The 14007-nt window shown below is 39.6% G+C and overlaps 1 protein-coding gene across 1 annotated transcript in view; it reads right to left on the bottom strand.

The window, feature by feature from the left end:
- The window catches only part of LOC124595780 (26S proteasome regulatory subunit 7), a 53731-nt gene that overhangs the window by 17403 nt on the left and 22321 nt on the right, over positions 1–14007 (bottom strand). Inside the window, exons 4-6 of the mRNA XM_047134666.1 lie at positions 11503–11642; positions 3666–3834; positions 3339–3503 (exon numbers count right to left, since the gene is read on the bottom strand). Coding sequence (XP_046990622.1) covers positions 3339–3503; positions 3666–3834; positions 11503–11642 — 474 coding nt within the window. The remainder of the gene's footprint in view (positions 1–3338; positions 3504–3665; positions 3835–11502; positions 11643–14007) is intronic.

Below are 14007 nucleotides of genomic sequence, written 5' to 3'. Positions count from 1 at the left end.
CAAAATGGGTCTCCTGGAGCGCAATGCAAGCAGCAGAGTAGAAGGAAAGATGCTAGAAGGTGATGCAAATATCCATTACAATTCCACTGGAGGAGTCTCAAGCCGGAGTCCAAAATGGAAGTGATTGGACCAGAGTCAGTCATGCCATCGAGTCGCTATCCGTTACCGATAAGGATGGGGTAATATCCATATAGGTGGGGTCAGACTCTGTTGGTTCATTGACTGTAGGGGGAAGGCTGCACCTCAGGGAGTACCAGAGGGGCCTTGCCCTTGTCCCTGCGTTTCTGCTTCTCTTGGGAAGGAAGAGAAGGGTAGACTTCAGCGAGAGCATGCACGGAATTACACCGGGCAATCTTGGCACCCACTGGCCGCGGATCACGCTGCCGATGTGGAGCAGTAGATCGCCTTTCATGGGGTGCCAGGAATAGGAGTCCTGGGAGGGAGCTCCAGTACCTGCAGCTGCCGAAGGAGGGGAGCATTTCTCCGGCGGGGGAGGGGGAGCAGCACCTGAAGAGGGGATATGGGTACTGAGGGGGAGGGGGGGTGGGAGAAGGGGGAGGGGAAGGGGGAGGAGGAGGAGGAGGAGGCTGAAGGCATGGGGCGAATGGGGTGGGGCTGGGAAGAGGAGGGGGTAGGAGGGGGAATGGACGTAATTGAAGCAAATGTATAGGTCATAGACACGGGATGGAGCCGGTGATATTTTTGACGAGCCTCATTGTAGGTGAGCCGATCTAAGGTTTTGCACTCTTGAATCCTCCTTTCTTTCACAAACACCAGGCATGTAGGTGAGCATGGACAATGCTGTCCATTACAATTTACACACATGGGCGGGGGAGCACAGGCACTCCCCTCATGGAGGGAGCGCCCACAGTCACCAGAGGGGATCAGTGGTGCAGCGGGAAGACGTGTGTCCAAACCTTAAGCATTTAGAATATCTCATCGCTGGTGGAATGTAAGGTTTTACATCACACCGAAAACCATTACCTTGACCTTCTCTGGGAGGACATCCCCCTCGAAGGCCAGGATAAAGGCGTCCATAGCGATGCGATTGTTTGGAGGGCCTCACTGCACACAGCGGATAAAACGAACCCCTCGCCGCTCGAGGTTAGCACGGAGGTCCTCATCAGATTGCAGAAGAAGATCTCGGTAGAAAACAATGCCCTGTACTGAGTTCAAAGGTTGGTGGGGCGTGACAGAGGCTGGGACGTGACAAGCACGCAGGGTGTCACATTGGGCAGCGGAAGATGTCTTTATGAGCAAAGCATCGGACCACATTTTACTCATCAATTCAACTTCGCCATACTTATCTTCAATTGCCTCCACGAAAAACAAAGGCTTGGCCGTGGAAAACTACCACCAAACCAGGTACTGAGGAAAAGGTTTAAACCCAAGTCAGTGAGCTTGCCCCTCCTCCCAGGGGGTGGCCAGGGAGGGGAAGACCAAATGATCAGAAGGAGTGTCACGTCTGCTACCACTCTTAGAGACGGCCACAGAATGGCCAGGATGGTGAAGCTTTTGTCGCTTCATGTGCAAGACGTCCGCCCTAGTACCACCCACTCTGATCAGGGGCTCGCCCTGTGGGCGCCACCCAGCCACAGCAAGGGCCATGTGGCACAGCGGCCATTGCCGGGAGTCCTGGTGCCCCAAAATGATGAGCATCGACTCCTGGGCAAACACGAGGCATTAACAGCTCAGGTACTAGCAGTGTGATCACTGTGGTGTCAGGGGGCTCAGCCAAGTGGGTTCTTAACAGCCCCACCACACGGACTGGTTACCATGCTGGTGACCTAGCAAGATGGGGGCCAGGGTACAAAGGGAAAGGGGAGGGGAGGAGGAGAGAAACCTGCACCATGGAAGCTAGGTAGGGAGTTCATTTCCAAATGGCTCACACTGAACGGAAAATTTTTGGAAATGGAGGTCAAACCCCACGGGGACCAAAAATGCCGAAAAGATGGATACAGCAAACTAAACAATAGCACAGACCAAAACAAAGCCAGGAGGATAGCCAGGTCAACAAAGTCCACTAAGAGGGGAAAAGAGGAGGCAGGGACAAACCAGCAAGGATAGGGAGGGAGAGGAACATGGATGGTAATACAGCCTTCAAAGGAATGGAAAGGAGGCTACAATAGCTCGGGCCCCATGCGCGCCACACACATACCCACAAAAGGACTTGGGCCCCCTGGGGGGGGGGGGGGGCATGTAGTATGTCTGTTGTGCAGAGAGGCCTATATGCCAGGGAGCCGAGACAAACATGTTTTTGCCTATACCTCCACTCCCATTGGAGCTAGGAATTTATAAACCCTATAAGCTGATACTCTTAAGGGCTGCTGCTTCTGCACCAAACTTGGCTGAAATAGATTCTGAGATTTGGAGGAGATGACAAACACACACACACACACACACACACACACACACACACACACACACACACACACCTACCTTTTTACGTGTATAACACAGGAAGTAAGTATTTCTTCAACATTTGTCTTTCAAACCACACCCAGTCAGAAATACATGACAAAGTGTGCTTGCCTCCCTTCCTTCCCATCCCCTCCTTCCACGTGTCCATCCACCGCAAAGCTTCCTATAGCTCTCAACCACAAACCTGGAGTAATCTTCCCCAATCAAATCCTTATCCAGTGATTTCAGCATCCCAGTTACACGAAATATAATAAAAAACAAGGGTTTCACAACATCCAAACTGCTGTGAGGAAATACCTGAGCCCACCTGCTTTCTGATATCTGTATTGAGAAACAGTACCACTATGATACCACCTTACAACAGTGTGACCAACAGCTCCTCAAAACTGACCTAAATCATCACAGCTGACTTCTTAATATTCCACAAATGGCAAAATCTTGTACATAAATCTTCTACTCGTTTCCATAAATCAGCATATAGTAAGGGTATCTATCTGTAGGGCATGCAGTGTGAATGATAACTGTTTTGTGTGTGTGTGTGTGTGTGTGTGTGTGTGTGTGTGTGCGCGCGCGCGCGCGCGTGTGCACGCACAGGTTCATTTTAACTTCTATTTTCATTATAAGGTCACCTTCAGACAGAAGTTCATAATAACTTATGAAGGATTCCCCTTAACTGGAACTCTTAGAGAATTCATTCATATTATGTTTGCTATGGAAAACTGCCAAACTCGTGTAATGACAAGAATTGTATTAGCTCAATAACAAACAATGATAATTTCAAACAGCATTCAGTACCAAAACTTTAAAACTTTAACAACTATTAGGAAATAAAAACTCTTGAAGGTTCACCGATTAATTATTCATACTAAAACTGTGTAAAGTGCAAATATTAGTAAAATATTAAAACAGACACTAACCTCTCCTACGTATTTCTGGACAAGTTCGGACCCAATGACCCTAATGAAACAAGCGTCTGTTCTATTTGCAACAGCCCTTGCACATAATGTTTTACCAGTGCCAGGAGGACCAAAGAGGAGGACTCCTTTAGGTGGTTCAATTCCAAGGTTTACAAACTTCTCAGGCTGAAAAATATATAAAATGCTAAAGATATAATTAAGTAAAAAATAACATTATGAAATAAAAAGCTTTATATCAACAATGAAACATTCTTTTAGAAAGAGAATTTGTACTTCCAATATCAGTTTGTATGTCAAATTCAAGCACAACTACGAAAGTTCACTTACATGCAATAGTGGTGTTTCAACAACTTCTCTTAATTTTTCAATTTGTTCTTTGCATCCTCCAACATCGCTATATGTAACATCTGGTTTCTCTTCAACTTGCATCATTGTGACTGTTGGATCTATCTTTGGTGGCAAAGGTATATGAATTTGATATTTGTTGCGATCCACACTGCAATAAGGAAACATAAAAACATTTTTGTGACTAAGTCAGTATCAGAATGTTGGCAAAGCAGAGAAGTTCAATTATTATATCAGCAGACCAGACAAAACATTAGTCCCCCCATCCCACGTGACATCATGCTACACCATGTAACGGTATCATTAAGCTTGACAACTGGCCTCAGTTTGATAGGAAACATGGTGTACAATATTTCTTCAACTACACCACATCTGGCTGATGCCATTCCTTGATTATTAGATTCCAAAAAGCTACCAAACTATGAGGATGTTGACTACTACATTCATCTCTTGTTCCATCCCAGATATTTTCTATGGGATTAAGACCAGGTGATTTACTGCATTTACTCGAATCCAGACCGCACTTGAATCTAAGCCGCACCTGAAATATCAGACTCAAAATCAAGGAAAAAAATTTTCCTGAATCTAAGCTGCACCTGAAATTTGAGACTCTAAATTCAAGGTGAGAGAAAGGTTTTACACCACCCCTCCAAATCGAAACAAAGCTGGTCCATCGTAACATCAAACAATTTAGATCAAATGGATGAAGATACAGCTACAGTAGTTTGGTTCGAGTCATAAGCTTAGCAGTTAAGCTTTACCAGGTAGCCAATGCTGTGTGTCAGGCGCTCCGTCTGTATTTATACAGGTACCCTTCCTTTTTCACATGCTTCATCTGGTTTGAAGCGATTGCTTACTTTGCTTTCATCTGATAAGTGCCATTCTCTTTGTTATAGGTGTTTACGTCACTAAGCTGAAAATGCATTATTGTACTGTGTCAAGCACTGTTTGTCGCACTCTGATAATGAGTGTTTACAACCTGTCGCCACTCACGGCATGGCTTGCCTTTGTGCGCACTACCGCCGCTTACAATAAAAACAGAGGAATTGTCTCATTAGCAAAACAATGGCAAGAGACTGCTATCTGTTGTTACTTACACTGCTGCTTTCTTTGATAATGATCAACAAGAACCAAATAATAGACTGAGTATGATAGAAGATGTTCTAAACGAGAATTAAGCGAAAATTTTTCTTTTTGAAAATCTTTGCAGGTGCCTGTTTAGTACATTACATTATGCACCGAAATTAGAGTCACCTTAGATTTAAAAAGCTAGTCAATTGCTGTGCTTCATTTCTGAATATTGTTATTCAGAATAAGAATAATACAAATATAAACATGACATGATATGTATATTCTTCTGTGTTTGCTGTTGTGTCACTCGTAGTTTATTAGGCAAACAGGATTTAAATGAGATAGCAGCAAACACGAAAGAATACATGGCATAATGTTTACATTCCTATTATTTTTATGGTGAAGAGAATACTGCATGTGATTCACGATTCGTAAAAGTTCCTATTAGCAACCATCTCTTTGTCGCAGGTAGGAAAAAAATTCGGAACGTAGAGTTGGCCATATTGACATACATCCCAAACAGTCTTTCCAGTCATATTTTCGTAGTAGATTTTTAGAGATGACTTCAAATGCAGAGTGGTGTTGTTGTTGTATTCACTCCATAGACTGGTTTGATGCAGCTCTCAACGGTTTTCTATCCTGTGCAATGCAGAGTAGCAACACTTATAAAATAAGAATGATAACAACTTAGAAATTAAATGCTGGAAATTAAAACAAAATTTTATTAGGTTTGTAAAATATCCTATATGACATGTTTAAAATATCAGTCACGATTCTGAATCACTTATCACTCAATTCTTTGTTGCTCATTTCTTCATACAGAGCACCATCCTCTGTACCATCTAGTGCATTGGATAATGAACATTTTTTAAATGCTTGTTGCACAGTCAAATTTGGAACACACTTCCATGCATCATAAATCCATTGGCACACTTGCGACAAACTCGCACATTTTACTTGTCGTGTCGGTGTCAGTTGCCTGTCGCTTTTCGAAAGCCAGTCTGTGTACAAGTGTTTAAGCTAGTCCCCAAATGGTTTATTCAAATAGATGTCAAGTGGTTGCAGAATTGACATCATCCCGCCTGGAATTACTGCCAAGTCTGTTTTGCTTTCCTGTAATTTTTGTTTTACTGCAGGTGTTGTCTGGCCTGTGTACGCATCTAATACCAACAGACTGCGTAAACCAAGCATTGCGCCAGGACAACGATCCCACACGCATCTAATCCATTCCAGCACCATGCCCTCCGTAAACCACCCAGTTTCGTTTGCTCATATAATTTCAGTTTTTGGAAACACTTCCAATTTCGGTAAAGTCTTTCACTTGAAAACTATGAATGGGGGTAATTTATGCCCATCTGCTGTGCAAGCAAGTGTGACGGACATCCACTGTTTTTCACCCCCTGATGTAAGGACACTTATGTCTTTCTTTCCTTTGGCATCAACCGTATAATTTGAAGGCATGTCAAAATATACAGGAGTTTGGTCAGCATTTCCTATCTGACCAATAAGGTATTGCTTTTCTGTGTGCCACCTAATTATAAAACGCTGAAATTCCACAAGTTTTTCTTCATAATTTTTCGGCAGCTTCCATGCAACCGAACTGAAGTTCACCTCAGAAGTGAAAAACCCCAGCACTTCACTTCATAAACAAATCAATCCAGCTGTGACTAGCCTTAAAATTTTAGATTTTTTGCTCTCTAGCAATTTCATGTGCTTAATTTTTAAAATTTTGGCATTCACAGGCAGGAATTTCTGACGCTGTTCATAAACAAATTCATTTAAAATCACTTCTAGTGCATGATATCGCCCACACTTTGGCCAACTAAATACTTGTCTCTCTGCAGTTGCCATCACCTGACATTGCTCTCTTCAGTCCCAAATCACAGACCTGCAGCACAATTAGAACTTTGTTCTGCAAAAGAAATAACTCTCCTCTTGAATTTGGCACTATAATGAAAGCGCTTCATTATGGTTCTCTAACACCAACAAGCACTTCACAAAATTCCATGAAGCAATAGGTGCCGCTACGTAAAATCTTAATGAGCCCCAGTGTATCAACTCATTCAACAATCCTAAAGCCTTGTGCATTGTTGGTATTTTTGTGTAAAGAAATTATTTTTGTTGCTATGAATATTTGAAAGGCTGCTACATTCAAAGATGAAAAATACAGAATTTCTCTTTACTTCATTGGATAATGTATGAAAATGCAGTGGTTGAAACTCGCGGAGAAAAAAGCTCGTCTTCTACCTTTTTTAAAATTTATTTACTGATGCAGAGGTTTTGGTGCCAGTATTTATCTTTGTGCCTGCAAAGCATGCCTGTGTAGCGCTACATATATTCGACAGCAGAAGTTAGCTGTGGCGGCACCTACCAACATTTTCCAGAACTTCCGCTTACTTTGCACTCGATTCTAAGCTGCAAGTGGTTTCTTGGACTACAAAAACTGGGAAAAAAATGCGGCTTAGATTCCAGTAAATACGGTAGACCGCCAGTTGACGTGTGATAGGATACCTGAGCCATCACCAAGTCAGGAACATGTATGTGCAACCATGCAAACATGGCAGTCGTCATCTTGGAAGATGGGAGTGACCACAGCATAGTCACCCCGAAGACTTAGAAGGAAGGGGAACATTTGGTCACCAGGAATATTGACATACACATTCTAATCTTCTAGTGTTTGAGATTCCAACACTGAGGTCTCACATCTAGCTTAGCACTATTCTGATTAAGAATTCACACACAGGTAAAAATTGGCAAATATTTCCAATTCAATGAGCAGGCCCTTTGTGCTAATGATTGTCATTAAAACAGTTCCTGGTATACTAGAAGAGTCTACACCAGCGATAGTCAAGCTGGTCCCTACTGCCCACTAATGGGCATTTCAGTTTTAGTGATGGGTGGAGGGCAGTAAGTGATTTAACACATTTTCATTGGGTTTTCATAAAAAGTTAACAAAATATTTGCTAAGTTGTTATTACCTTAGTTTACGGACTGTAAGATGCACTTTTTGCTTCGAAAAATTGCTTCCAAAATTGATGTGCATTTTATACTCGAAATTAGTATAAAAATGTCCAGAGTTTGACTTAAAATGCCTGCCAGTCTTAAAAATGGTCATATTCTCAATGCCACAGGAAATCTCTATCTGGCAACACTGCATTCAACTCTTAACAGGAGTGCATCAACACGACGAACAGGGGTTTCAGGGATCCACAAGCTTGCAAACACTGTCTCCCCCCCCCCCCCCTGCCCCACCATCACCAAACCAGAACACTGTCTTGCCTATGATGCATCACTGCAAGCTACAGTGCCAATGAGCTTTAACTGAAAGTGATTTTGTTATCAGTAACAGTACAATATTTTTGTTAGCACCATAGCTAGTTTTGTAATGGAAAAATAAGTTACTCATATGATGGGGGCCATAAACTGAAAGAAATCACATATACAGAAGAGCCTGGAAACAGAGCAGTTAAGTGGCATTTCAGCCCTCCACCAACATTAAAAACCATTCGTAACTGGCAGGCTAACTACGAACTAAAAAACAGAGGACTGAATGCAAAAGGCCGAAACTAGTAGATGACTATTGAAATGGATTAAAAGATACTATCAAAATTGCATCTGAATTAATACAAAAATGATTCAAATACACGCTCATAAGCTAGCACTACAGTGGAACTTAACAGACTAGAAGGATGGAGTTGGTTGCTGCTACAGGTTTGTTAAGCATCATGAACTTAGCATGTGAACCAAAACCAAAATATCTCTGAAAACACCACAGGAGTATGAAGAGAAAATATTACCCTTCCATCACTTTATTATTCAATAATGAAAGAAAACCAATGTGGAACTAAGCCAGATAATGAATATGGACAAAACTCCTCTATCATTTGATGTGCCGAGTCACTGAACGGTTGGCATGAAAGGTGCTAAAACTGTGGCCAGGAAAAAATGCACTATGCTGTTCTCATTTCATGATGTGCTGACTGTACTAAACTTAATCCAGTAATCATTTCCAAGTGCAGAACAATTCCAAAACCTTCTGAAATACCACCAGGTGGTGGTGGTCACGTGCTTGACAAGGTTGGCTTGATAAGGCTGGTATGAAATTATGGATTAACAGTGTGGGAGAGGTGGAAAGGTGTTCTTGTGCTAGATCAGTTCAACAGTCATTTGAAGAATTCTGTCAAAGAAATTGAGATACGGAAATACAGAGCTTGCTGTTATTCTGGGAGGACTTACTTCACAATTGCAATCTCTTGATGTCTTGACAAATAAACCATTTAAACTGTGTATGAGAGAGGAAAGTAACAAATAGATGATGGATGAAATCCAATATGAATTCACACTGAAGGGAGCTTTAAAATAACTCTTAATCAAAGAAGTGTGTCAGTGAATAAAACAGTCATGGTCTAGAGAGAGAGAGAGAGAGAGAGAGAGAGAGAGAGAGAGAGAGAGAAGACATTGCTAAATCTTTCAAGAAGTCCGGCATAAGTAATGCTCTCAATGGCAGCAAAGACCATCTTATATATGAAGAGGATAACAATGAAGAAGGAAGTTCAGATGAAAATTTTCAGGGATTTTTAAAGTCAGTTCGGTTTTATAAACTAAGATTTTTTTTAGTCTGCCCTTGGAATTTAATAGTAAAAATGGTAAAAATGCTATTTTTAAAGACAGCCTAAAAATTGAAGTGCATCTTATAGTCCACAGTGTCATAGTCCTGAAATACAATATATGCTTCATCTTACTGTAACAATACTTCAGAAACTTTATAAAGTTACTTCCCTATTTAATAAATCATTAATGTGGAACAAGTGAGCTGTTAGCAAATTTTACTACTAACAGGGATATAAATATGGTCAATAAGTAAGAAAGATTGACTATCCTTGGCCTACACCAATGATGTTTTGACATATTTGGATTTCTGTTTGTGGGGTGTACTGAATGAGTACACAAATAGCAAAAACATTTATGGTAGCCTACAACACAAGGTCTATTCAACAGGTATTGGCCTCACTTCAAATAATATTGCTGCTTGCTGTTTCAAACATTTTGAACACATCACAACTACACAGTATTTCACCAAGACCCTATGATGAAATAAATCAACAGAAAATGTAAGACAAAATATAATTATGTATAAGTAGACAGATCATCAAAATTAATGAAAAATAAGAAGCACTGAGTAGCAGACAGGCATGCACACCAGATAATAATAATCTACACTTTCAGAGAAAGTCTCTTCAGAGCTAATTAACACACTCTTCTCAAGACACACATTTCAGGAGAAACTTTCTACTTTTAGGTGTAAACATGATTACTGCACTGATGTGGATGGTTCAGTGACAAGGCTGAAGATTGTCTGAAGTACTTAATGTAATAATCTACAGTTACCTACATATGTTTGTACAAAGAAGCAATAGAGCAGTCTAAGAAGATAATGAACATATATTCATGATAATCCTGATGTGACAATAAGCCGAAACTAGCAGACAATACCCTATTACTGCATATACAAAACAATAAAAATAATGGGTCTTAGGAAAAAAGTTGACAATACCAAGTAAAGGAAGCATAACACAAGATGACCACCAAAAAATACTGGTCAAGAAGCTCCAAATATGAAGGGACTGTAACAGAAGCAAACAGTTCGTAAGTATTTTGTTATTTTATTTGTAGTTGTTACTTTTCAGCAACAGTAGTATATATTTTAGAATTAAATACAGTCACTTGCAAACTATTTGTGTGTCTTTTACCGGTTTTGACAAATTAACTAAATTTTATTCTGAAATAAATATTTTGTCAAAGACAGAAACAAAATTACCAAATATTTGCAGAAAGATAACACACATCCCAAAACACAATGAATAAGGTTTACATGCTTAGTATGAAGGTGTGGTCTATGTACTGCTAAGTTTTGCACAACACATCAGAATTACTGTTTACAATTGAATTTAAGAATTATTGGGCAAGTAGTATTCTGTCACTTAGTAGGTATAAATACCACATATTTCATCAAGTCCCAACAACATTTTGACACAGATTATACCATCAATTACTCTATCTTTATCAATTACACCATTTCAACATCACCTGGATCAGTCCCTGCGCAACAGTAAAGACTCTATGATAAAAGCAGAAAAGTAGGTATTTTTACTATGTGATGTAGATGTGGAGTGTTGCACTGCCAAGGCAGTTATGTCTTCACTTTAAGAAAAATCTTTGAAATCAATTTGTAAATCTATCTGAAGACCCAATAATTCAAATCAGATGAGCATGAAAGCAAGAAGCAGTCACTGCGGCAGAAGAGTAAGTGTATTTGAATATACTAAGCAATACATAGCAGTAAAAATGCAGTACTCCATCTGTCCTATTACTACTTCAGAACACTCCAGTTTCTCCTTCACGAGTCAGAACAGAGCTACTGCTAAAGTGCTAGCTCTCCTCTTTATACTCACAGCTAACAGTTTTAAACACTTCCATTTTGTACGAGCGTGTGTGTATATGTGTGCGTGCGCGCGAGCGAGTGCCTGCATGCTCTTGCACCAACTTTAATGCTGAAGAATAATCTGATGAGTTAAATTTTAACAATCCTCAGTCAAAATCATGACCAAACACTATACTAAATTTGTAATTTCTAAATGTACTCCATTAACTTAATGTATGTATGTGTATGCACATACACAAAATTAATTTGTGAAAAAGATTTTTATAAATAGAACTGAAACATTCACCACAAAATTATTTTTCTTACCCAACTCTCATTCCTTCTTCAATGTCAGTAGGTGCCACTGAATCTGCCAAATCAACAACAAACTTCGCAAATTGTTTGACATTTATTATGTATTTTGGATCATCTGAATCAGCATTTATGATTTTTGTGCACCGTGCAACCTGCAAGTATTACAAATATTAAATCACATATTTTACCTGTATTAGTATTTGTTCATATCCCATTACAAAACATTTTTCAAATTGAAACTTAATTGTAATGCTAAAAGTTTATGTTAATGAATGAAAATAGTACTTGTACAACGCACTCAACATACATGACATACAAACCTGTTGGTGACATCAGTTATAATTAACTGCAGATCTCCTCCTCGATCTCACATCATGTCGAAATTGTTTCTCAGTAGGACAGGAGAAGTCTTTACATCTGCACTATGTATGAATAGTGCAACAGTGACTTTTTATCACATTTATCTGAACATCACAATTTCCTTATTTCTTGTATAATTTCCCATGTATTCTAATGAACAGTAGTATGAAATCATTTGTCTTTAGTATGAAAATGTGACAATTATACTGTGCGTAATCTTTGTAATTCATGCATAGGTATTAAGATAGTAATCAATATTGAAAAGACAGAGGGAAGTCCCAGCATGACTGAATGGTATGCAAGCCAATAGAAAACATGTAACAGCAAGTAGAGTATGCACCAATTCTAGAACAAAGCAAGTAGAGGAGGAGGAAGCACGCAGAGTAACGACCTAGGATAAAGTTCACATAAATTATTCCGAACAGACCACAGATGCAACTGAGTAGAATTCTTAATGATATGGCATATATTTACATGCTCTGGTTTAATATTATAATGCTACGATGAGATTCAGATAGTATGATGTGAAGAGCCACAGTTGTACCATTATCGTCACCATCGTCACCACTGCAGCTTAATTCTTTGTCTACCTCCTGGCAAAGTAATGTTTCTGAATTGTAATATTAGCATTAACTAGTAGTTTATGATGTTTATTTAACATACACGTGAGTCTGAACTTATTGTGTCAGGCCTATCTTATTCACCTAAGTCATATCACCCGAGTTAGTTTTCCATTCGTGTTCCTTTATGCAATCTGTGATTTTGTGAAAGTGGAAATGCAAAAAATTAATTTGCTTTCTTCACTGTGTTAATTACTAAGTGGAATTAGTAGTTTGATCAGATATGCTTCACTTGTTTCAACTTCTCTGCATGCTCGTAAAAGGAAGTTACACAGTTAATACTGTAAAAAGCTTTTGCTTAAGATTTCTCAAAGAAGCACTGTTAAAAGCAATTTTGATAGTACACAAATCTGAGATTGAAAAGAGTAGTAAAACAGGTACTGCACTATGCCAGTTTAAGACCCTACAATTTTACCTGAAGATCAGACAGGTCTGCAAACAGTAAATTTTATTACTGAATATTGTGTACATATTTTCTACTCTTTCACACAGTGAAGGTGTTAGCAAAGGAGTGCTAAAGAGTATCTCACAGTTTAAGAGTCCCCATACTTCAACTATTTTTCTCATGATTACTTAGCATAAAGTCTCTACTTAATATTTGTGTCAAGATTTAAACAATTCCTTTGAGTGGGAGTTTAACCTAAAGTGAAATAGTTGGCAATAACATATTGTAGGACCTCATATATACATTCTTGATTCCTTCATTAATCAGCTGTTTGTCACTGACAATACTTTGTTTCCACCTATTATGTATGTAAACTAAAGATTTGTTAAAATGTACATTAATGCACTATATTAGAGTTAGGGACATCACATGCAACTATCTTTGTAGCTCATTAGTAGTCTCGGTTGGTTAACCCTTTCACTGCTGTGAACATGTACACTCGTCCTGCTCCATTGGTCCCATGGTGTTGTGGACTTGTATATGGGTGCCCCTTGTTTTTCTACAGTGCTATTTATGTCTGTCTGCATCCTGAGTCACTGATATCTTACTATTGATCTCACCCCTTCCGACTTCCATTTGTTTGGCCCACAATGAAGGAAGTACTCAGTGGTAAGCAGCATATGGATGATGGGGAGGTTATTGATACGCAAGACATTGGGTCTGATGTCAACCAGTAGAGCGGTACCGTGCGGGCATGCAGGCCTCCCCAGTAAGGTGGCATAAGGCTGTTGCACTGAACAGAAATTACATTGAAAAATTAGGTTTTGTAGTTGTAAGATTGGGGAATATTATGGTGTGCTGGAATCCTGAACAAAATCAACCTGCTTTCAGAAACAAAATTGTTGCATTACTTATTGAATGCCCTCATAATTCCCCATTTGCAGGGACAAAGGGGCAAATCACACAGGACTGTCCATTGCGTATAAAAATCAACAACAAGAGAACGAAACAAGACATAGCTCTGCTCTCAGTTTTATTTAAAACTTCGATATCTTATCTACATTTCACACATTGCAATTTTTTTACCTCTGCAAACTCTAAAATTTTGTGCAATGTTTTACCTCATTTTATGCGATGTAGTAGCTATGATAT

The sequence above is a fragment of the Schistocerca americana genome, chromosome 2 (genome assembly GCF_021461395.2).
Source record: "Schistocerca americana isolate TAMUIC-IGC-003095 chromosome 2, iqSchAmer2.1, whole genome shotgun sequence".
NCBI lineage: Eukaryota > Metazoa > Arthropoda > Insecta > Orthoptera > Acrididae > Schistocerca > Schistocerca americana.
The sequence above is the reverse complement of the archived record's forward strand: the minus strand, read 5'-3'. Positions and strand labels throughout refer to the sequence as shown.